The following is a 25296-nucleotide window of genomic DNA, read 5'->3' on the forward strand; positions in this document are numbered from 1 at the left end:
TCTAAGGTAATAACTGTTTCACTGTGATTAGAGTGTAAAAAATTATCAGGCATAAATGGGAAATGAAAACATTTAAGGAAAAACTATGAAACTGCCCACTTGAAAAAAAAGGTGCTGAATGAAACCTGAAAATTAAGTAACTTTGAATGTTATAGTAACTATGTTCACTATCTGACAAGTGGAAAAAATAGCATCAGTTCCAAGAAATCTATAACGTACGGTATCTACATAATATACTTAGGTAAACATGAATATCCATGCACTTAGATTTTAATTCCGTACACTTTTTAACTAGTTATTTTCCTTACATTGGTAGCAAAAGTTGCAGCAAGTAAGAAAAACAACTTCAGACATCCACACAGACTGACACAAATTACATCTAGCATTTCTAATGAGTACCTGAGTGCTCAAAAATATAATTTACTTCACTTGAATTTTAATGTTTAATTGTGGGAAGAGTGAATGCTTATGTCTATTGCTTTGAAGATACAATCTATATTCTGAGAATCAAATAATTTGTAGATAGGTACTCAAGTGTAGACCAGTGAATTACCAATTCCTTCTACAGATACTACAAGAAATGCTTTGCTTTTGGCTTCTGTTTGCTTCATTTTTTTGTTTACTTGACTGCAAGATTTCATATGAAAGAATAATAAAGCAGTATTCATTTTACAAACTTGGCAGTTTTAGTAGTGGTAGATCTCACGGTAGTATTGGAAGACCCTGTTGCTGGTCTACAGACACATGACCTGAAACATCAGGAATAGTGAGATATGTATGACAGCCAACACACAATGTCTCATGTTTCTGGCAGAAAGCAGGTTGTAGGTTCTCAAAATCCATGGTAAATCATGGGATCTTCACCTGACATCAGCCTGAAGGAAAACTGTTACAGGGCAAGTAACCACTCTTATTCAAACGTAAACCACTGTGGCTCCTAGTGTTGAAGAATGGAAAGCAATACCCAGCTGGGGTGGGATGGGGAAGTATTATATATAATGATTCCCCAATGACTTCCAAACTGTCTCCTTTGACAGCTACATCTACAGCACGATGCCTGGTAAAATGTCATGGGTCATCCAAAATTGTCACCTTTCACACTTTTGAGCTTGGCACATTTCTGAAGCAGGATATGAATTTGTTTTACAAGGACAAGCACTGATGAACTGAGCCTTAAAATTTTGCGAGAGAAGAGCACTGGGTCAATTTTAATACCACTGGCATTTATGCCTCTTGATGAGATGGCTTGGTTTATGAAATTACTCTGTCCAGACAGAAGTAAAGGAAGTAACTGAATTTTTATCCTTGTTTCATTGAGAAAAAGGAGCACAGATACCAGAGCTTGTAGAGTTCAGACTGTTATGTTATTCAAGCTGAGAAAACATCTCATTTTGATAAAATTATCCAGGCATACACTCTACAGTTCTGCAGCAGATCTCCTAGCGTTGCTTAGTTCTGTCAAGTCCTGCCTGCATGCTGGCACTGGTAAAACTACCATCCAGTCTGTCAGGTACAGGAACCACAACCCTACCTGAAGGGCCAAAACAGTTTGCGGCAGCCTAAGAGATGTGAATGAGTATCTAGGATCCATCTGACTGAACTGCTGGGCTACCTAGGATGTTCACCCACGTTGTCACTAAAACACCTTCCTCCTCCACTACTCTCCAGAAACTCCGTACTCAGCCTGATCACCCCTCCCAATCATGCCTCTGCTAAAACCCAGAGATGCAGTCCAACGTAATCCTGTATGTACAGCAGCTCTACCTGAGGAGCAGAAAGGGTCAGTGAGAGTCAAAATACATGCAACCCACTGGAAAGTTCTGCAAACTGATGAGCTCAACTATTGGGAAGAGATTCAGATGCACAGTAAGGCATAGCAGAAGCAGGCAGTGTAGGGCAGGGCTGGCACAAGGCAGCACACGCAGGGTGTCAGGCGAGTCTCATAAATATCACCAGAAATAAGTAGTGATTTGGTAGTTTGTTATTACAGGTGTCATTGAGAAACATGACACAAGTGTGACATTGTTATGCTGCTCACCACTAGCAGACGATTCAGATACAACTGGTTATCACTTCCTGACATCTGTCATTAAAACTCTGTTTGGGAAGGAGGCACTAAGAATCTCACATGTTCCTGACTTCTGCACTCCACCTAAGCACTCAACTGAAGTGGAACCAGAAACTTCTTGTTCACAAAGTGAGACACGGCAGAGTTGCAGACTTCACACATAGGCGATGAAAGCAGCCACGCATGTGTATACTTTGATATACAGCCTACCATTCTCAGATGCTGCTCTGACTTGATCACACTCAGAATAACTGGACTGACTTTGGGCAGGAGCAACTTGACACAGGACTTCCACAGTGTTCAGTACTGAATTCTACTTACTACAATGTTGTAAGACATGATTTCTGTAAAAGCCACAGAAGTGCTCAGCTGACAAAACAGGATTAGTGTAAATCCACAGTTTCAACCTTTTTTTTTAGGAGCTTGCTATCTGATAAAAATTACCAAAGGATGGGCAATCCAAAAGCCTTTCCTTCTACAGTAGTTGCCCTAGGTGCTACAAGGTGCTTCAAAGGCTTTCTGTGTGATGGACAAGCTAGAGCCTCTAACTTTTCTTGGCAATAATTGAGATCTACTGTGAATATGAGATGCCTCTAGCTGTATGAAATGTGGCTATCTTTTAAATCAAGAGAAAAGGCAAAACTCTCTTGAGATGATGAAAGCTTATTTGTTCATTTTCTTCAAGGATACAGTAGACAGATTTTCTCTCTTATTCAGTACAAAGCAATAATGAATAAAAACATCTTGCCTGAATTGTGTGGGATCTTTTTTTCTTTGGTTCTTGGGTAAAGCAAAAAAGATGTTTGCAATATATTTACGTGAGAAGAGTCCTTGAGGAAGAACAGAAAGGAAGGTAGGAAAGGGAAGTAACAGGTGATCAACTGTAGACAGAGCTGAGACCATTTCACATGGTTGCAATAGACTTAATTTGACTACACCTGCACTAAATCTATTGAGAATTGGCTTAACCATGGAGACAGAGGAGATGGAAGATGACTGCTATCAAAGTATCTATTTTTTTTGCATGTGGACATTAGAGTTAAAAAAACTTTGAGTATGGTAATGATACTGCCTTAACATAGACTGCCACATGTACGGAGAAGATCTGGATTTTTTAATATTTGGGCGCTTGTGTCCTACCAAACTGTGAAACACCACCACCAAGGTAGATTTCATCACAGCGCTAGGTGCCTTGCATGATCCACCAGACAGCTGGAATTGGATTACTTGCAACAGGTGTCTTCTATGCAGATAACCTAGATCTGAGCTAATCAATCACTTCATTTCAGTGGAAAGAAATCAGTATGTGTAGGCTGTTTCATTCAGTTTATTTTAGCTACCAACATGGTGCACTAGAAACACATAATTCTCTCACAGAATTATTTTAGTCATCTCCAGATGATTAAATAAATGCATCTGGAGACCTAGCTCATATATGTATACTTTTGATGCAGTCATTAATTCATTATCGTTTTTAAGTAATGAATGACTATAACCTTACAAATCATACACTACTCTCTTCTTGCTATTACTTCAACTCATCCTTGGTTTTTTTATAGCAGTTTGATTAGGGAAAGGATCGCTCTGAGTATGTGTGGCCCAGATAGGAACTGTCAATCAGAAGAAACTGATTTTGTGCTCATTACGTGCAAATGTAACTGAAAGTGAACTCAGAATTACAAAGACAAATGTCTGTTACTTTGTTGGCCTAAAAGACCAATAAAAAGAATATAAAGCAAGAAAAAATAGTTCCCAAACACACATAAAGATCGTTACCTGAAGAACTCTACTCATCCATTGAAAACTGTCTTCCTCTGTAGAATCTGGCCTTTGCTCAGCAACAATAACTATCCTTTCATCGTGCAGCACACTCACTGAAAACACTGCTATTCTATAGAAGAGATGGCGAGAAGAGTATTTAGTGCCAGGACAGATGAAAAAACCATTCTAAGTTAATCCTCCATAATCATTATTTTGTTATTTATTAATCAAATAACTGGTTCATCAAAGTATTTTATTTGTGGGGGAAAAGCAACAAGAAGAGTTTTGGATAAATTTTGGAGAAGAAATAGGGGACTTCGTTCTAGAACCATGTAAGTACAGGCAAAATGTCACAGCAGGGTTGGAGAAGTGAACTTTCTTGGAATAAGAAAACCACTAAGTTTGTGTCACACCCAGGCTGATGTTAAACTGTTATCTAACAGCCAGCATAAGCACCTTCTCATCTTAGAAGAAAGTAATTGCAACATCATTTTGTGAGAGGTCTGCCATGTGACCAAGTATGAGTGCATGTTCCTGCGTTAGGCTCTTCAGAACCGAGTCTCCCGCTCAGTTTCAGACAATCAGGAAGGTCACACAAGGAACTGCTGTCACGTTCAATAATTCCATACTGGAAATGCTCAACTCAGAAAGGATCCTGTTGAGTCATCACCTTGAGAATTAACCAGTTGTTTAACTGGAAATTTTAGTACTCATAGTTTCAGACCTTGGTATCTAAAGTGTGCCTCAACACTCTCTAAGGCTTCTCTCTGCTTTCTAGCAATCTAAACAGCAATGGAAGGAAATCACAGTGCAGATTAGGCACTGTTTTCTGAAAGCATTTTGGGTCAGTTACAGCTGGTCTACGAAAAAGGAGGATTTCTACATAATGAAAGAAAATAAAGGATCAAACCTTCCCCTGTAGACAAATTTCATTGGTTCAACAGCCAGCGCTGTTGCTACGATGTCATCAGCATTATGTCTTCTTCCACTGACAACCATCAAACCATCCATTTTGCCGATAACAAAGACAAGTCCACCTGGTCCTATAAATCCTAGTAGTCCAGTCCTTATAAAAGGATATTCAGTGATAGGGCCACCAGAACTGGTCATAGGAAACACCTGTAAGACAGAGAAACACAGGTTTTCAATTCTCAGCACAGAGATCATGCTGTGAAATATTTCAGGCATGCTCTCTCAGATGGCTCTACTGGAATGAAGTAAATAGGTCACTGGTGATGCTCTTTACTCTTCACTGACCATAAAGGGAGTGTCAGGAAACTTCTAGACTACTGCGTGTAATTCTTAGTACCTAACTTCAGGCTGCCCAGAGAGGTGGTGGATATGCCATCCCTGGAGACATTCAAGGCCAGGCTGGACGTGGTTCTGGGCAACCTGACCTAGTTAAGATGTCCCTGCTCATTGCTTTGAAGGTCCCTTCCAACCCAAACTATGGTATGATTCTATGATTCGAGGTTCAATCCCACCATGTATTATACACATTTTCCCTTAGCCATGGCTCTGCAAATCATTTATGACCTTAAAAAAATTACCATAAACACTACTGAATAAAACAAAATGCTGTGCAGAGTGCAGCTAACCTGAGGTGTTACGTATAGGTTACTGAGAGATTAAGTGGTAAACATTACAGTTGAGGTTCTTTTCAGTACCTCATGCTCATTTCCAGCACAATACAGAGAAACATGCAGGGTAGAAGTGAAGCTATTTTAAGGTACTGCACATTAATGACTCTTGCAGCTGACCATGTTTTTATCTAAGGTCAATTAAGTCCTCACAATACCAGTGATAATGTCTTCCGTAGCATGTCTAACAATGAAAATACAGCCCTATAGGGAGCCTTTCTAAATGTTTGAACACCAGATGCATATGTGACTTTCACAGGAGAGATTTCTACTGTTTTTCCTATCCTAACTAATACAGTGTTACCCTTCTGGCATGAGAGCTACTCTGAGCTGCATTCTGACAAAACCACACTTGCTGTCGTCGCTTCTTTGAACTGCCAGTCTAAAGGCAAGTTATTTAAGACTTGGCAAGTGGAAGACCATGGCTATATAGTGTCCTTCAAGGCTTAGCTAAAAAGAAAGGTCAAATTCTGCTGCCAGATGCCCATGGGTGACTCTTTAGAAGAGATTTAAAACTTATACATCATCAGCCATAATTGATTTCAGGAACACAAAACTTTGACTCTCTAATACCTGCAACACAAATTATACAGTAAAAAGGAAAAGAGGCCCACTTGGAGAGGGCTCCTAAGAACATGCTTAACTTTAAAAGTGAATGGTCTGACTCACCTAATGGCAATTTATTTGCTTACCATTAGGAATAAGTCTAAATCAGTCTTAGATATGCTGTTAAACTTCAGATCCAGTTCTGAATTATGCAATGATCATACAATTACAGCAAGTATTAGAAAATGAACGGAAGTACCTTCCTACCCTGAAATACAGCAAATCCAGGATTATCATCCACACTGAATATTGTCAATTGTACTTGTCACACAGCAATCAGCTGTCAACAAATTTCAGATCACAATAGCATAGTAGGATTCCTGGCTTCAATAGCAGGATGGAGAATAATATCAACTAATCTCCATTAATTCTTTAATGTATAGTGTTTACAACGTTCAGATTTGCATTTTGCAGGAGACAGTAGCCATGTTTGGCCTATGGAAAATGGTAATGCGAGAGCATTTGTTAAGGGAAATGTAGATGTATTTTTCTTAACTTTTCCTCAAATATTAAAAAAGGATCAGAACTTTGTAAAAATCTCAGCTCAGAAGCTTTTCTGATTTGTTCAGCCTTTCATAGTGGCTTCAGCAGAAGTTAACGGTAACAAGTAAGCAGGTACAACAGAGCTATCAATACAGCTGTCTGCACTGGAGCTGAAACCTACTGGAAAACAGATTCCACAAAGCAAAAAGTCTTTTGCCTAAGGCAATTCGAACAAAAGCAGGTGGGGACTAATGAGGAAAAGGTATTTCTTCTATTCAGATACCTCTTGAAGACTACATCTGTCACAATTCTGTATAAATGCAAACCTTCAATCCTGGCTGCATTGGGGAAATGTTGGAAACTGCTTTTTAAAGACACCCAGCAACCTTCCTACTGTTTGCAACAATCAAATTCTGCATAGAGCTAGCTTGTAGTTTTGTACACCATTACCTTTTGAAATTTTTCTTTCTTCCTACTTTCTTTCTGATTGTTTCAGCTACTGGTATCTTCTTTCAAAATTAAAGTAAAAGCCCTTCAGAGCTAAAACTAAACCCCCATAAAGATCTACTACTGCACTTAATGAAATGGGCTTCAGTGCGTATTATCTGGCTAGAGTATAGGTCCCAACCCACAAGCATTGACTATTACTGGTATTCTGATACTATCATTATTTTCTGTCAAACATTATCCTGAAATAGAAAAAGTTTTAAATGAAAGATTTTATATAGCATTTTTTGGTCAGCTTACCTCAAAAGTATTTTTGGTCATGCCTGAGAGTCCATAATACGATGTACCGGTTGCAATAGCACATACACAAAGTTCTCCTATTTCATCTGTTTTACAGAGCTGAGGAATTCCATCTGGCTTCACTGAACACATTATAGCTATAGGGAGAGCAAAGGACTTTAAAAAACATTATGAAATGAACTAAAGAATAATATAAGTTCAGTGGGAAAGACTGACATAAACAGATAAATTGTATGCTGACTGAAGTCTAACAACCACTTGCTCAAACATTAAGGTGTTGAACATTATGAAATGTTATTTACACTATAAACAGTATTTAAACAAAGAATGCAAAAATCTTTCTGTAAACTCAATCTTTACACTGATAAAACCTCCTAATTTGCCTTGCTCTCTAAAAATTCAGTTGATCTGTAATACTGCTGTGAAATGTGATTGCATTCCCAGCGTTGCATACTGAAGACCAGATCTGCTGCAGCCAGTGCAAAATGAAACACCCTAATGGAGTTCTTGATAATAATACTACTGCCAGAGAGGCAGCAAATCAGGAAATCCACCTCGTACAGAGTAGCAAGTAACACCATATCAAGATATTCTAGCAGACTACTACAGCTGTTTTACAAAGAATTTATCAGAGCACAGACTCACTCTCATGAGTCTTATGGGACTGCAGAGGCAGCAGGAGCTAAACGGGAGGGATTAGAAAGCACTGGTCTGAGGAAGAAGTACTATTTTATGTGTCAGCCATGTGAATAAGAATCATGTATGCTGCTTTAGCTATAATCCCTGGAGTTTGAGTTCAGCATGTGTAGATTCTGCAGTTGGAAAGAGGATATGATGAACAATGGAGACCAGAAATCAATCGGCATCTCTTTTAAGTGTAAAGAATCTTGAGTGACCTTTCTCTTACTGAGGATAAACAGGAGCATTATTAAAATGACAGAATGTAGTATGAAGTGCAAGATGGCACTTCTGTAATAATACCTTATATCACAACAACCCATCTTATCTTCCTTTAAGTTGTCCAACTGAAATTTTGTAAGATGCATCATTATGTTTTATTCCTTTGCTGCATAACAGATACTCTCTTATGAAAAAGTATGGCATTATCCTGTTCTAGTCTTTGTAACATCTCACTTAAAATCTAGCTCTCTTCTAAAAAGTCATATCTTCATCTTCATGTTCATGGTTTAAGTTTGAATTATCAACATAAACTATTCAGTCATGTTTCCTCTTTCTAATAACTGGATGACAGCACAAGATCTTTGGAAAAACATTCTGCAAGCCTTCAGATAGTAATTTTGTTGATCCTTAGCCTAGGTTATGAAAACTTTCACTACCAGGTCTATTTACAGTCTCCAGACACTGTACTCTTTCTTGTTTTCTCTGCCAGTATCTAACAGTTAAGGAATGAATGTTATGATGCAGTGGCAGGTTGTTTAAAACACAAGTAGAGACAACCACTGCAGTAAAAGAGAAGAAATATTGGGATTTCCAAACCATTAAGTTTTATAAGGTAGTGTTTTTGGATTAGAATGTTTTTCAAGAATGCATGTTCTAATCCCAGAGCTTGTCGTTTTACAGCAAAGTACACCAACCTGTGACTTTCTACAGCTAATTATGTAAACTGGTGAATCCTAGTGAGCTTCAAAGAAAGTTCCTTACCTCCTGGCATCACTAAGCCAACATCCTGGACAGTCAGAACAGAAAGCTTTTCTTCAGAGTCCACTCGAATCACTCCATAAGTGAGACCATGCATGGATAGAACTCCTCTTCCTGGTGGCTGATTGCTGTCATCTGTTGGCCTGCAACCACGTGTTATATCGGTGAGGCAGGTGTAACCATTTACTTATTCTTAAGGGGCTACTGTTGCAAATACTCTATTTGAGTTAAAAATGTCACTGTCTTTTTTCCCCTACCAGACCTGACAGAATCCTGGTTTTCAGTCATTTCTGAGTAATTATGTCTGTCAACATTCCCATTCAGCAGCCACTCACATATATGGGGCTGCAGAGACAAAAGTAACACCTAACATTTACCCCAAACAGCTTGTATTTAATTTTCAGATAGATTTAGAAAGATTGCTTGATTACTCAAGTAAAGATTTTTTTTGCCTTATTTAAAAAATACTGAAAGGCAGTGAAGATAACATAGAGGGAAACTGCACTCTAAACATTTGGAAACAATCACTAAACAACTTGACCAATTTTGAAACAACCTAGAACTAGGAAACCAAACTCATCTGCCAGACTAGAAGTGTAACTCTAGCACACCGGTATCAAAGCCAAGATTAGAATATAAGTATGCTGTGTCTGAATCGCAGAAATGACTTCCTACTCCCAGTACTTAAGCTTTTAAAATTACTAAACAGAAGAAATTAGGATGTAATAGATTCACTGCCAAGTATCTGTGGACACAAGAATACTTCACCATTTTAATGTACATAAATGGACTTCACCATTTTAGTGAATTGAATTCTTCCTATTTTAATTTACTACATGAAAATTAAAACACATTACACCTTCATCGGTCATGGTCAAAATGTTGTGGATGCAGCCCCTTTGTAACACCTCACTGCCAAACGTACAATTCACAGCATCAGTACAAGCTGTCAACTAGTTTCAGTATAAAACCACCTGCTGTACCAGTGGATACAATTATTCATATGTAGAGTGTGGCTTCAGCAAACTAATGCTGAGGTAGACAAGTTATTAAGTCAGAAGAACATGTCAGGGCTTTTCATGTCTGGAAAGATTCTTATACTATCCTGCAATTGAAAATGCAAAACCAGAAGATAACGTGATGCTGATTTGAGTGTTGCTAATGCATCTACGCAGAGCAGCCTGGCTCCAGCTGTTTTCAAGATGGATAAAACAGACAATATTCAGTTCAAGATTCTGCATTTTTCCTCAATACGCCATCATAACACAACTATTTTTTAACAGATAATGTCCTTTCATATGACGTTTCTCCTCTGTTGTGCCTGAAATACTAGACGGGCTTTAACCAATCATGCTCATGTAAGCCTTGCAGTGATCAGCACTATAAATTTCAATTAATAGGTTTTATGAGGCATATTTCTCAAATGACATTGTCAACAAAGGAGGATGTGGGCACGCTTGAAAACACATTAGAGCATAACAAATGGTGCTAGTATACAAGCAGCTGTGATAAATAACATTCCCATTATGTAAAAGGAACTTTCAGCAACATTATTGATCAACTTCCTCTCATCCTTCCTCCCCAGAACACATCTTATTGCTTGTGTCTCCTGCAGGTAAACACAACTTCTCAACCTCTAGGAGCAGAGGCCATCTAGACTTTCAGCACATAATTTTCTTATGTTTCTTATCACATTCAAAGACTGCTAAAAGAAGAGCTGGCACAGCTTGGAAAAACTCTGGATGTGTACAGGACAGGGGTGCTAGGGAGGGAGGCTGGAGGCATATGGCTTCATAGGATCATGCTGGGGGACTTGTCAATAGAGCTGTGGCCTGGGCTGAGATAGACACTATGCCCAGGTCAGTGTGCAATCGAAGCATCGCGCAGTGGAAGCAGGTGTGCAGAAGGAAAGACTCGGAGCCAAGGACTGACAGGGTCTAGGATCATGCTGGGGGACTTGTCAATAGAGCTGTGGCCTGGGCTGAGATAGCCACTACGCCCAGGTCAGTGTGCAGTCGAAGCATCGCGCAGTGGAAGCAGGTGTGCAGAAGGAAAGACTCGGAGCCAAGGACTGACAGGGTCCACAGCATTTCAGAGCTGCTATTTCAGGGTACTTCTGGTATCCTGGTAGTCTGAGATGGGTCCTTGAATGAGACACCAGTTAACATGCTTGAGTCTCCTCTTGCAGGAAACCAGCTACCTGACACCACAAGGGAATACAGTCAGAGGACCAGGACAGAGAAGTGAGGTGAGGACCTAAGCACCTGACAGCACCTATATATCCTCTTAGAAAGCATCCTGTCAGCAACAATTCTTCAATATATGGTATCTCATTTTGTTCTGTGTATGATATTCACATGGGAACAACCCTAAAACAAGTGTCTCTGCCAAGCAGAAGGAGAGAAATCACTTGGAAAGAAGATGAAATATAAATAACCCCATCCCAATGTATTTATAATTTAGTTTAAAGTTCACAATTTTGATTTTCTTTGCTAATTCAGTATGTCTAATACTGGATTTGGAATTCTATGACTGCTTGCTAGACAAAGAGAAAGCCTTTGATTAAGGTAGGCACAACTGAACAAAGGTATAAACCTACCTACTTCATGTACTAAGTAAACGTAGCTTAAACCACCAGACAAACCTACACCTTTAGTTTCCTTAACCATAACAGAGGGACAACATGCATCTACTTCAAAGCTGATTTGTTCATACTGAGTAGCTGTAGAGCATTTTGAGAACAGTTAGAGAACAGCTACTACTACCATTTTCAGATACAATCTATTTTAACACTATCTTTTGCCAGTCATTCAAATGGGAAAAGACCTGTTCTTAACTTTTGCATTCCCTTAAGCAAGTGGGTTCAGACTAATATGAAATAAACCAAACGGAAATACCATAAAGAATTATTTGCATGACATATTATTTTAAATATCAGGCTTCATGTTTCAGCTCTAAGGATAAAGTACCTATTAGTCTATTACTGTATTTTTCTAAACTATAAAAATATTTCAATTGAGAACTGGTTTTCTTACTCTTCCTTGTAGGAAGATCAATAGAAATACACCATAGATTTTGAAAGAGCTGAAGCATTAACACGGAGCTCTCTGGATCTGTGCTCTGCAGGGAATGATTTTAATGCATACTTTAGCTGTAACTGTTTGGAACCTGTATGACAATAACTTTACTGTCAGTGGAGATGGCTTGAATAAAACGAGAAATACTAAAGCTCCCAAGTTCAGATAGTATTATCCTACCATTAAACATTTCAAAAAAAGGAGATATGTGTTCAGTAACATTCACTGTAGTAAGAACTGCTCTGTTAGTCTGTTACTACACAGCAAGGCATTGAAGATAAAAATGCCTTCTTTATATATTTTTTAAATTATCCACTATTTTATGCCCTAATAATGTTTTGTGTTTGTTTTTAATATAAGCTCTCAATGCTAGTTAATTTGAAAATGAATCTCTAGTGCTTCAGATGGCTACAGGCATAGAGTTCAAGTCTAGGAAGTGTACATCAGCCATTGCATGTGGAGATACATTGAGTTCTCCCACTTCACAACCTGTGATCAGGTGCAGATTTTCCAGGGCTAGCACAGGAAATGAAAACGCCTTCCCATTAATCAGTGCCCAGTGCAAGCGATGTCTGCTGCCCATCCACCTCTTCTCTGCACTTACAAGCAAGAGCTCATTCCAAGGGAGTGAAGGTCTGCACTGCCTACATTGGGGAAACCCACTGCAAGGAAAACCAGCGTGCTCCTTGGTATAAAGCTGCGAACAGGCTGGTGGAAGTCAATGAAGGGCTTTCTGAGATCCTGTAGCTTACCAAAAGGACAACTAACCTGGACAGGGTAAGTCCCTAATGGATAGCTTGTTTTAAGCTAGTAATGAGGTGGCTGAAAGTAAACCACACACTTGGCCTCATGTCTTTCTTCCTGTTATGTTTTGTTGAAAAGCTAATCGAAAATCTAGTTAAGTTTCACTTGGACAGGGTATTTTAAACTTTGTGGCAGTAAGTATTTTTACTTAATGCTATTACAGTGCTTTACACTTTTATACTGTATGTTTTAGAATGGGAAACAACTATAAGTGACTGTGGAATTTTAACTTAAAGACAAAGTGTCTGCTGTTTAAGGTACAACTTTTGGAAAACTCTGCCAAAACAGACAGTAGTTATGCCATTTAGTGTGTGCTACAGCCCTCATGACTGCTGCATACTGACATTCATATACATAAGCCTTATCATTAGAATTTCTATTTCTAGGCACAAATCCCTCAGATTCAAAGGACATTTCCAGATGATTACTGAGAATCTACGAAGGGTTAATAAGCATCAGTCAGCCAAAATCAATCTGCAGAATGTCAAAATTCTCTTTAAACAGACTATTTTAAAGCATGATTTTCCTCGAAAGCAATTCCACTTAAATTCTCACATTTTAATTAATCTTATGCTTATGATGGCATTTTCCCACTTCTTTTTACAGAATTAGCTTTTGCATTTCAGTCTATGTCATTTAAAATTAGATAAAATTACAGAAACAGGAACAGTATTATAAAGCTCTCTGAGGTTAAATTATTATTCTACAAATTCTTCTCGCGTGTCTTCTTTGGACAAACAAAATGAGAACTAAAAATGTCATTCAGAAGTTAAGTATGCAGATAATTCCCCCAAATTACCATATATGTTCTACAGTGGGTCTATTTCCACTGGTGTAACACAGTACCTTCGAATAGCCACAGTTAGAGCTTCTGGTGAACTAGCGCATGGACAAATGACCTCCTGTCTTAGACCTTTACTTTGGAAGACATTGAGAAATGCATCACAGGAAGATATAGACCCTGGGATAAAGAAAATGAAAAAAATCAGAGGAGAAAAAGAATGTGATTTCTGAAGGGACACTATTAAAACTGCAAACTCACTATTGAATATGAGGGCTTTTCAGAAGAAACAATTTAACAAGGACCCATGTCCACTAGGAAAGGAGTCATAGCTGCTACAACTATATATATACAGTTCTGTATGCATACAGGGAATAAAGACTAATTTTTTGAGCATAAAGTCCTGTCACTATAGAAAAGCCATTACTAACGGATTTACAGTACTAATTTTATTACAATTTTAGTATGAGGCAGATTAAAGATTTAATTCAGAAACTGAAAATACACCACTACAAACAAGTAGAACACTTATGTGTTGCTGTCTTAAATAACATAGAGAGACAGTTCATGGTATTAATTGTCATGAAGTTAACCAGATGTGGTTTTCTAGAGTAGTGTAATTATTCCCCTAAAATTCTCAGTTACTTCTGCATCTGAACAACATCATTCAGAAGAAATGTACTGATCTTTTCTATAGCTCAAGGTTATTTATTTCAGTCTTCATACATGACTGTCATGTTACACAAAACCACATTTACTTCACCTTAGGTTATGTGGAATATCAAGTTTGCTTCAGGATTAGCTAAAGCAAAATACATTTTAAAAAATCCAAAATTAATCATTATTTCCATAAATATCATAGAGTTTGCAGCACACAAACCCCAGACTTTGTAAACATTTTAGCTAAGATGACTGAAGATTGAAACTTTAAATGCAAGACAGAAAACACTTCCTATTCTCTACCAGATTGCTTACATGGGTTTGCACCATCAGCCACTATTAGCATACGCAGTGAGGAAAGGTTGATGTCTCTCTGATCTCGATGTGCCACCAATGCCCAGTGCATGTCTCTGGATTTTACACAGGCAACTTTTGCTGCAATAAGAATGGGAAGATTACTAATACACCATACAAACGCTATACACCTCTAATACCAATTTCTGTTTTTGATTTTAACTGTCAAGTATACTTTTCTATATTCCTGTTCCTTACCTTTGTATTGACAGACTTTCTGTATCCATGACAGTGGATTCACTTTCATTAAGGAGTATGGAATACTTATAACATGCATCATGTTCATGACACTCTGAAATCAAATAAGAAAAATGTTTTTTGTAAACAATCATGGTAATTATTTATAAGGTGTTATGGGCAGGGGCGTCTATACAAATCATTCTATGCTTGCTATATTGTCAATGCTGGCATTTATCTTCTCCTATATAGTTATCTACATTAAGATGAATGAGACCTCCATTTTCTAATGCTTTAATTAAGGTTTAAAGAATCAGACTAATCAGACATAACTTTGAAGCTGCACAGAAAAAAAGTAACAGATTTGCTCTCTATTTATACTCTAAGTATTTCACTTTAAACAGAAAAAAAAAAAACAAACAACCAACAAACCACCAAACACTGGATGAATAATTTCTGTATATTTGCTATGTAGGTGATTATCACTAAACCTGCTAAATCTCCGTATATACGAAGACTCTTTACTCAAAAAGGACAGGGAACAGAAACATATCTGTCTAAGAAAATCCATCACTGTGAAGACTGAAAAACTCCTAATGGAAGCAGGGCACAAATAATTCAAAAGACAGTAGACAGAGAAATTGGGGTCACAGGTTAAGCAGAGATCAATTTATTTTAACAGAAAAGAAATGAAGGAGTTTTCAGTCCTTCTCCAGGTGGGTTAATTCCAGTATTTTCAACAAGGTCATGGAAACCCTCAGGAAGTTAAGACAAAGCAGCTGAGTGAAACCATTGACATTACCGAGCTCCTAGTCTGAGGCAGTGACTTGCTTTAGTGATTGCTCAGTGTCACTACTAAACAAACAGCATGTAAATGAACTACTGCTTTATTTCTGTTACCATTTAGAAACATTTGAGGGCAACACATCTCTGGTCATACCAGCTCCGGTAAACATAGTATTTCTTTTGGGGAATTTAAGAAAGGTTAAGTGTCCCAGTAGATTAGCCATCTAAACACTGGTAGAACTGCAAAAGACAGTGCTCCTTTCAGTCTGGCACAAATGCCGGTACAGGAAAAGCATAGGCAAGTCATGAAAGCAATGAAGTTCATATCAAGATTAACAGCAAAGGAAGCCATAAGAAATGTTTGCTTTTTACTTTAGTGGTAGACATGTTGCTTGTTTTTAACATGAATACTTATGGGCATTAAGCTTAATAGATTGTTTCTGCTACTGTAGTGTTATTACTACTCTTTGATATTAAGAACAAGATAACACTGTATGGGAAAAGTATATTAGATCCCTGGAAACTACAGCATGTAGGATCCGTACATCCTGGGATCCCCAAACAGTAGCACTTCAAAACTTGGTATCTGTTCTTAAAATGACTAGTGAATAGTAATTGTTTGCCTGACTGTAGTCAGACATCTTTATAAGCAGTCCATAGAAAGACACCTTTATAAGCAATCCTTAAAAATATGTCAACTACCTCTGATGTCAACTGATGAAGACATTCAAACAGCAAGTAGACAATTTATGCAATTTAAATTATCAGAAATGCTTTAATGTTAGCAAAACCATCTGTCGTGGGAGTTCTTATAGAAAAAGCTAGTCACAGGCGATAATAGCCATGCCAGTGGATGCTACATACCCTCACAGAGGCAAGTACTAATTTAATTTGTTTCTGCTATAAAGTCTGATCTCAAAATCATGAATCAGTAAGATCAGAATAAGAATGGGGCCAGAGTACTTGACATGTGGCATAAAAATACATTGGCATCTTCACCATGCTTATTATGGGTAAGTGCACTAGCAGAAGATGAGGGGTTTAAGTTACATATTTTTTGCTTTCAAAGCAAAAAAAATAGTCTCAGAAGAAACTGCAGAAATCCCACTTCGTGCTAGTAATAACTGCATTAGGTTAGTTTATTTTCAAATACTCACAGAAAGTGCAAAAACATACTTACTGTAAGAATCCCATGCCATAAACCAACATCCTTCTTGAAATCTAATACATTCACAATTGTTTCAGCTGCCCAACAAAAACACAAGAGAGTTTATTTTTTAGAACATGGCACTGACCCAAGGCAAACCCACTCAGAGGAAGTTTTTGTACCTCTCACAAAGATATTTTAAATGTGTATGCATTTTCTAACACAAATGAAAAATATCAGTTTTTTTAAATCTAGAAGCTGTTGACACAGATCTACATAAAAAATAAGACAGGAGCCTGATGAGAAACAAATTACAATTCCTACTTGATTTTAAGGATTAAGCAAGGGAAGGGCACTCTCTACCTTCTGTGTATCCGCATGCCTGGGTCAGAGCTTGGCAGTGTGTCAGCAGTGCAATCCTTGTCACAGTCACCCCAAGCACACTTCCATCTTTACATGTTTTGTACTAAAAAGAAATAAGCAGGGAAAGTCAATGTGCAATAGTTGTCCTATTCCCATTATTTAATAGCTATGTGTAAAATGTTTCTTATGTAGGTGGGTGATGGACACATCTAATGACCATTTTCAGAAGGAAGTTTGAGAGGCATTTTTCTTGTTGTTAAAAGACACTTTTTTCAGATAGGCTTTCTCTTTTTCACTACAGCTTCCCAGGCTTGATATCAGAAATCCATCTGCTGTTTGAATACAGGCATTATGGAAAAAGAATTCTAACAATTCGGATCATGCTAATGACTAAAGGACTGGCTACATTTAGCAGAGAATAACCTAGTTTGGTCTGCTCAGTGCTCACATTACATTAACAGGCCAACCAATAAACCTGAGCTTCTCCCTTCCATGTCTTACACGGCATGGGCTGAATCCTTGCTGGGTGCTGTTATAATAATCTGTATCTATACATACGAAAAGACACAAGCTCTTTGATCACAAGAGTATGGAAGTATGAAAGAGTCATGAGAAAGCAGCATAGAAAAGAGGCGGGAGATCACTGCTGATGATTGCAGTAATTTTTGCAACTTTATGCAAGAGTCTGGAAACTATCAGTGGCAATTAAAGTAAATTAAACACTAATCTTTTTCCATGATGAAGATAATTAGCAAAGATTGAGAATGGAGGCATCTCTGCTTCTCTAGCCCAATGTCCTGACTAAACAAAGATAGGAAATACCTTTGCTCCATTCACTTGAACTTACTCCCTTTGAATAATCATTTAAATTCAGTATTAACATCACTGAATTCAAGGCATTTGAGTCTATGCAGAAGTAGGAAAAAAAGAAGAGGAAAAATAAAAGAGAAAGATTAAACTTAACAGTACTGCTAATTTTCCCTTCCTGATGCTAGTCTTTTGAAGAAGCGTGACTCACAAAGCAGTAAGTGACAGGCAAGCATTTGAACAAGAAATTCTTTCTCTTTCAAAGGATCTGAAGGTTGTGATATGAGAACTGAAGCTTCACTGTGAAACTTGCAAACTATCCATCTCAAGGTTACTGGGCAAGCCCATGCTGTGCATGAGACCAAGACTGGTCAAGGCAAGTTTAATATAATATTGTGGCACACATATAGATAACATAAAAATATTGTTAGAAACCCCCAAAATGCAATTTAACATTTCATTAACTTTTCTGAAATCAATATCCAGTATAATTTATTAGAAAGTATTACTTACTAGCAGGCTAAAACAGGATGTTCTTTGCTTCTGTTACTAGTGAATGAATAATGATGTTTACCTAATCCAGAAGTGCCATATGCAATGAATCAAGAAGATGCATCTTCATTAACTCACCTCAATGTAAGCTGTGTCATTGTTTGCATCCTTGATGTGTGGGAACCAGTCACGAGGTGGCTTGGAGAGGTGTTTAGACTCTGTGACAAACCACAGGAGCTTTGGCCAGCCTGAGGTACAAAGAAAAGTCAGCTTTTGTTGAGTTTCTGCCAGGTAAAATAAGACAAAACTCTGCCAGTTTTGCTTCTTTCAAACCTTACCAAAGTGTGGGAAAGCAGATTTTCCAGAACTGCTTTCTTACCATGGCTATTGTGGCCTTCTCAGACAGTCCCTGAAGAAATGCTGGACAGTTTACGCTGTTATTGACCCAAATAGCTTTTTTCCACTCTCCTGACAGAGGTTACTGTCCTTACCGCTTTACTGTTTGTATGAATGCTTCTCGTGTTCTACAGTCCTGAGTCTTGGTTTAATTTCACCTATGGCCACAGTTGACCTCAGCAGCCTGGCTAAACCTGCAGAGAACCACATCAAGAGCACTTGTACTGCTCAACAGCCTCTCTACCAGCCAGTGACACACAGCCAGGAAAACTGTGTCCCAGTAGCCAAGGCTGCTGCTGAGGCAAGTGTCATCATGGGCCTGATCCTCACTCACTACAACTGAACAACTGCTTTATAGTAAATGACCCATGATATTCGTGATAAGCAAGGGTTAGCTTACCTTTAAACTGTGGTATCTCCCCTGTGGGGCTTTTAGGCAGTCCTTTATGGCATGCGTCGCTAGTCAAGGCCACAGTAACTCCACAGCTTCCAAGCAAAAAGCCTATTTGTTGACTTCCTGCATCCTAAGAGATGACAAAATAAAAGCAATACAAAGGATTGTTTAGAAGTGATCACAGGCTGAAATGGTTATTGTCCTTTGGCATATTACCTCAAGAGGAAAACAAGTCTCTTTCCTTTAAGCAACTTAGCTGATTATCAGAACTCATTCATACACTAAGATATTCCATAAACTAGATATCCTCTTGTCTGAAATAACATAAATTTTAAACAGAAGTGAAGCCATCAGAGAGTGCCTGATCTCACATCCCTTCAGAAATGATGAATGGCTGGAAGAAGTGGCACCAGCCAGACTCTGCCATCCAGAGGGACCCCTGGAGGAATGGGCTGTCAGGAATCCTTACAAAGGCAAATGCAAAATACTGCACCTAGGGAGGAACTACGTGGTGCACCAGTATGGGCTTGGGGATGACTGGCTGGAAAGCAGATTTGCAGTAAAGCACCTGGGGGTCGTGGTGGACACCAAGTTTAATGTGAGCCAGCAATACGCCACTGCACTAAAAAGGCAAATGGTAACCTGGGTTGTGTTAGGCAAAGTACCGACAGCAGGTTGAGGGAGGTGATCCTTCCCCTCTACTCAGCACTAGTGTGGCACATCTCAGCTGCTGGGTCTAGCTCTGGGCTTCCAAGTACAAGACATGGAGCTACTGGAGACAGTCCAGCAAATGGCCACTATGATAAGTAACGGATTGGAGCATCTCTCCCATGTGCAAAGACTGAGAGAGCTGGGACTGCTCAGCCTGGAGCCTTGAGAAGGCTTAGCTGGGAATCTCATCAACGTGTACAAATATCTTAAGGAGGGTGTAAAGAAGATCGAGCCAGGCTCTTTTCAGTGTGTCCAGTGACAGGACCAGAGGCAATGGGCACAAACCACAAAAGAGGAGGTTGCCTCTGAACATGAGGAAACATGCTTTTACTGTGAAGGTGACTGGCATACATTGTCTACAGAGGTTGTGGATTCTCTACCTCTGCAGATATTCAAACACCATCTGGACATAGTCCTGGGCAACTTGCTCTAAGTGGCCCTGCTTGAACAGGTTAGGTGGACCAGATGACCTCCAAAGGTCTCTGTTAACCTCAACCATTATGTGGTTCTGTAACAATTCTAGGAAATAATACAGGCTATCAGATGCTTCCACCTGGAGAAAAAGCTTTCAACTTGTAAGATGTTATGATGGTTATGCAGTGGTGACAGTATCACTATTTATGCTATCTAACTTCATTTGCCAATAACCATTTCATTGAGTAGTTACCGACAAATTTCAGGAGCACTACAGATAGTCAAGAGCCCATTAGAGAAAGCACATTACATTTTACTATCATCAAGGGGATATAGTCAGTGAGGCTAAATAGTCATCTAGTGATTTTCAAGTCTAGGCCATAGCTGTTCCTTAAGAGATGCTGTGCTTCTACAGCATTATTTCTGCTTTATGTATAATGTCTTGTCATCATTCTTTCATGAGCTTTACATCTATCCACTAGGTTCTTCAGCTGAGCAAACCCCTAGATGTAAATATACATAGAAGTATCAACCCTTCCTTCACAGAATGATTCCACAGAAAAGAGCCTACAAAGTTTTAAAAGATCAAATTAAAATCAACCATAAAGCACACATAATCACGGAAGCAACCAGAAATACAGAACAGTAGTCTGGATTGATTTATCCAATGCAAAACTGTATGATACAAAGAAACCTCCAAGCCTATCTGACTAATTTTTAAAGCAATTTTTATGTAGTCAAATAAAGCGATCTAAAATGGGGAACCAATGTGATCAGAGATAAAAAAGAAGCTTACTTGTTTTGCATACCACCTTAAAATATGTATATGGCACCAATTATCAGAACATTGATAGCTGAGCAAACAATTTGGGACAATAAACTGATCTGTCAAAACTCAGCTATGTAATACCTTCCATTCAGAATAACTGCATTTGCTTTTGCTTGCGATAATCAGAATGCATATAAAACCAGGAAAAATTGACAAGGTATTTTTTAAAGATTTTACAAATTTTTTAAATTTAAAAATTTAATTTTAATTTTTTAAATTTTAAAATCAAGCTTGTACATCATCTCTTCCAGTAACAACTCAGACACAGAGAGTACCCTTTGAATAACTGGTGTACCCATGAACACATTTCGGGCAGCATGTTGTCTGTACCTGCACCAGAGGATCTTCTAGGACAAAAAGGGCTTTTTAAAGCATTACTGCCCTCACTGACTCTCAAGTTAGGTGGTCCATATCTGTGTTGTCAAAACCCTGGGCCAAGTGCTTGGCCCAGTCAGACCCTGGCTCCACACTAGGATGAGATCTGGTATCTCCATCTTCAGCATCTTCTCAATGGAAGGAAACTGACTGCCTGAACAGTGCAGGAGAGATGGCTCTCCTTGGAGGTCCCTCAAAAAGAATGGCAGGAAGATGCAGGCTGGAGTGCTCCATGGAGAACATCACTCCTTGAGCAAGACACAGCTTTTGAGACCTGCTCTTTATTATCATGGGAAGTCACCACTTTTCTTCAAATATCAGATCGATACTCCAAATTTCCCACTAAACTCAATCTAAAATATGGTTATCAGTGTATGTGTATGTATGAATTTCTAACTACAAATTAAAAAAAAACACACATGAATTTCATAATTGAATGCAGCAACCACATCCCTCTCAAATTTAAATTAAAATTAAGATGTTGTTTAACTGTATGCTCTATAAAAGACTGATAGCAAACTGTTTCACCACCCTACTAAGAAAATGCTGATTCTCAAGCAATCAAATTCCATTTATTGCAGGACTCTACAAGCAGACACTAACCTAATAAATTCCATTAAGAAATCTAACGTACATAAACCAGCAAGAAGTGTGGACCTTAGAGCATCAGCATATCATGGCCCTGGGGGATGCATCAGTTAAGAAATGATCTGTCAAGCTCTTCTCATGGCAAAACAAAACAAGAAAAGGAAATTTTAGCATTAACAGTTTGACATTTTTAGATAAGAAATAATTACTATGCTTCCATTTAGTGCTATATCAACTGATTTACAGCATGTCCACATGAATATTATTAATCCATTTGTAGTAGCTCACACACAAGCAGAGAGATTCATGCATAGACTACTTAATACAATCTACTCACATGTCACAGTTTCTAATAACAGACTGTTTTTCATCAAGACAACCTCATCTCAAAACCATGAAAATCTTCACCACATTCTTTTCTGCACAGTTAATTCTTTCATTTGAAAGGACAACACAACTGCACAATTATGTGACACAACACAGGAGATTGGAAGAATTTCACCACACATGGAAAATACACGGTGTGTTTTACAGACTTTCAAATCCTGTGCCATGCCCTTGGTGTCTTGGTGTCACACCTCCTAACTAGTTACCACCACCTCCTGCCTGCTTCTGGTGCCTTCATCCTGGCTGCAAGAAATACTGCAGAGAACAGAGATGAAAAAGGGGTTGACATCCCCTGGTCCATACAGGTGCCCTTGTGATATCTGCTGCCCCATGGAAGCAACTGTTTGTAACTACTCAGGTGGCATTGAGCTACTGGACTGACAGCCAGGAAGTGGAAGATCTGAAACCATGTCAAGCTGAGAGCCTTACAGATCACACAGACACACCACAACCTTACCGACACACACAAGCACGTACATGAGTCTTGGCTGCTCTTCATAACTCAGCACGAGAGGCTCAAAAGCAGTGAGGACCTTGGGTTCAACTTGGAAGTTTGAAAAGTAAAAGTTTGAGTTGAAAACTCAGTCATTTGCATGAAGCAGTCAAAGCTTCTATGTAGGCCAGGAAAAAGACTGCTCACTTTAAACACATTGATTAATTCAGATTTCAGAGACAAACTATCGGCATCCCTTTTGATTAACGTAAAATGAATGAATGAATGTCTGCAATGCTGAAAATTGCTTTCTAAGTAGGAAAATAAACCAAATCATCTGTTGCTAAAAAAAGAGAAAAATTCCTCCCCTCCCTTCATCCCCCTCCCCCCAAATAAAACCACTCTCCTGCTCATAAAGGGAATAGATTTTCACAACTTCCTGTTTTGGCAGCAGTGTTATTTGCTACTTTGGTAATATATGCTAATTTGCTACTTTGGCAACACCCCATTTGCCACAAACACTTATTTTCCTGAATTTTGTGGAGGTAGAAAAAACCTAAGGGAGCCAGTGGAGACCAGGTGAAACAACTCAACCAACACAGTCCCAATGGCAGACGTGGAGAGACTTGCCACTGATGTGCATTGTCAAATCCTCCACAGTTCACAATTTGAAATGACACTTAATGCAGGTGGAAGGCAAGAGATAGAGCTGAGCTATTGTAGCATGAGGTTTGAGACCACATGCTGACTTTGGAACTATCATTTTACATTTCTTGAAGGCACAGCACCTGCCGAGGTATGAAAAATGAGGGCTGCGTAGCTTTAGACTATGTCTGCACACACCTAGAGAGATCAATCTTTCAGATGAAGCGAGCCAGAAATCCTCTCTGCTGTAGGTAGCCATTCAAGGTTCTCTAAAGACTTCTATTAAAGGTCCCTTAAAGGTTTTCACCAGTACCTTGAGGCAAATTGTCTTCTTCCTGCTGCAGAGTCATAATTCATTGTCAGAATAAAAAAATCCCACGTGTGGTTGCATTTCAGCATGCTGTTAATGTCATTGCTATAATGCTTTGTGAGACTATCTGTGTGAAGGAAAACAATTATGATCCTTTCTCTGTGAGTGAGAGTGCATGTCCTTATCTAATAAGGAAGGAAGGAAGAGACAGCCTGTGCAAAGGTTGGCCTGATAAAGGTTACTCCCGTCCACTTGCAAGCCCCAGACTGCTTTCAGAATGAGAATTATGTGGCCAAGCAACACAGGCGGAGCTAATCTTATTTTCTCTTACAATGCTTATTTGAGCATCATTTGCCCTTTCCCTAACAAAAATTTGCTGGTAAAGAACAAATAGGGCACCCACCAGAAGTAAAGGCCAAACATCACCAGTGTGAGCTAAAAATAAAATGTCAGCATTGAAACCCTCTAATTTTAAAAGTACCAAAGACCTTAATAAAAATTAAATACAAAGCAGACACAAACTTGATAACCAGCTTTAAGATGAAAAAATCAGCTGTATTCTCAGACAAGAACTTTGGTATCTGGCAGTGATTTACACCTGACATCTACAATTATGAGAAGTCTTTATGTCCAGAAGTCTTAATGAAAGCAAGACAATGGTTATTTTTGGCAGCGGACACTGCATGAAAAGTTACATTCTCTCTAGGAAACTACCATTTCCTAAACTCAAAACAGTGAAAAAGTAGACTTTAAAGGATCTGAGATTCACTGTGGCCAGCAGAGCAAAGACCTCTGCACAGACCCCAGATGCTGAAGTGTATGAAGAGAGAAGGATGGGCAGAGGGCTTGCAGGGGTCCGGTGGTGTGCAACAGGGCTCATGTGGGGCTGAGGGAACTTGTATTTTTTGGAGGTACTGGAAGACCGTGTCACCAAAGATATGTAACATTTTATGCATATTTTCAACCTAGGGGAGAAAGAGATGCATTGTCAAAAGATGTTGAAATGCAGAGCTCCAGTGTTTCTGGCACACTACAACCCAATGATGACTACAGCTGAGAGGAAACAAAACTCATCTCAGTCCCAGAGACATTAGGAAAGTCATCTTGGTGCATTTCCTTTGGAATACAATTCTGCCTTCAAATGAAAGACAAGACTGGGACAACTTCACTGTCTTTAAAGAGATACCTCTCTCTGGCTACTGTTAAAGCTTTAATACTCTAACCTTTTTAAGATTTCATAAAAAGATGTCCTGAAAAAGTTTTTACCCTGTATGAAGCTTGCTATAAAAAGCCCATGCATCCTGGAGTGGGTATCCCCAGATATCCTGTGGAATACACAAACACATTCTTCCAATCACAGTGTCAGAGCACTGAAACACCTGCTTGAATCACACATAGCAAA

General features: G+C 38.8%; 1 protein-coding gene across 4 annotated transcripts in view; it reads right to left on the reverse strand.

The window, feature by feature from the left end:
- Positions 1–25296, reverse strand: part of DIP2C (disco interacting protein 2 homolog C) — a 319660-nt gene that overhangs the window by 64610 nt on the left and 229754 nt on the right. For all 4 annotated transcript variants that reach the window (XM_061349614.1, XM_061349630.1, XM_061349622.1 and 1 more), the window contains 11 exons: positions 19209–19332; positions 18551–18660; positions 17114–17216; positions 16784–16848; positions 14839–14932; positions 14602–14721; positions 13692–13806; positions 8968–9107; positions 7306–7442; positions 4740–4948; positions 3845–3959 (listed from right to left, as the gene is read on the reverse strand). In XM_061349614.1, the coding sequence (XP_061205598.1) occupies positions 3845–3959; positions 4740–4948; positions 7306–7442; positions 8968–9107; positions 13692–13806; positions 14602–14721; positions 14839–14932; positions 16784–16848; positions 17114–17216; positions 18551–18660; positions 19209–19332 (1332 nt within the window). The remainder of the gene's footprint in view (positions 1–3844; positions 3960–4739; positions 4949–7305; positions 7443–8967; positions 9108–13691; positions 13807–14601; positions 14722–14838; positions 14933–16783; positions 16849–17113; positions 17217–18550; positions 18661–19208; positions 19333–25296) is intronic.

The sequence above is a fragment of the Neopsephotus bourkii genome, unplaced genomic scaffold (assembly GCF_033783945.1).
Source record: "Neopsephotus bourkii isolate Nb327-2 ecotype Australia unplaced genomic scaffold, CSIRO-AGI_Nbou_v1 NB_53, whole genome shotgun sequence".
In the NCBI taxonomy this organism is placed as follows: Eukaryota; Metazoa; Chordata; class Aves; order Psittaciformes; family Psittacidae; genus Neopsephotus; species Neopsephotus bourkii.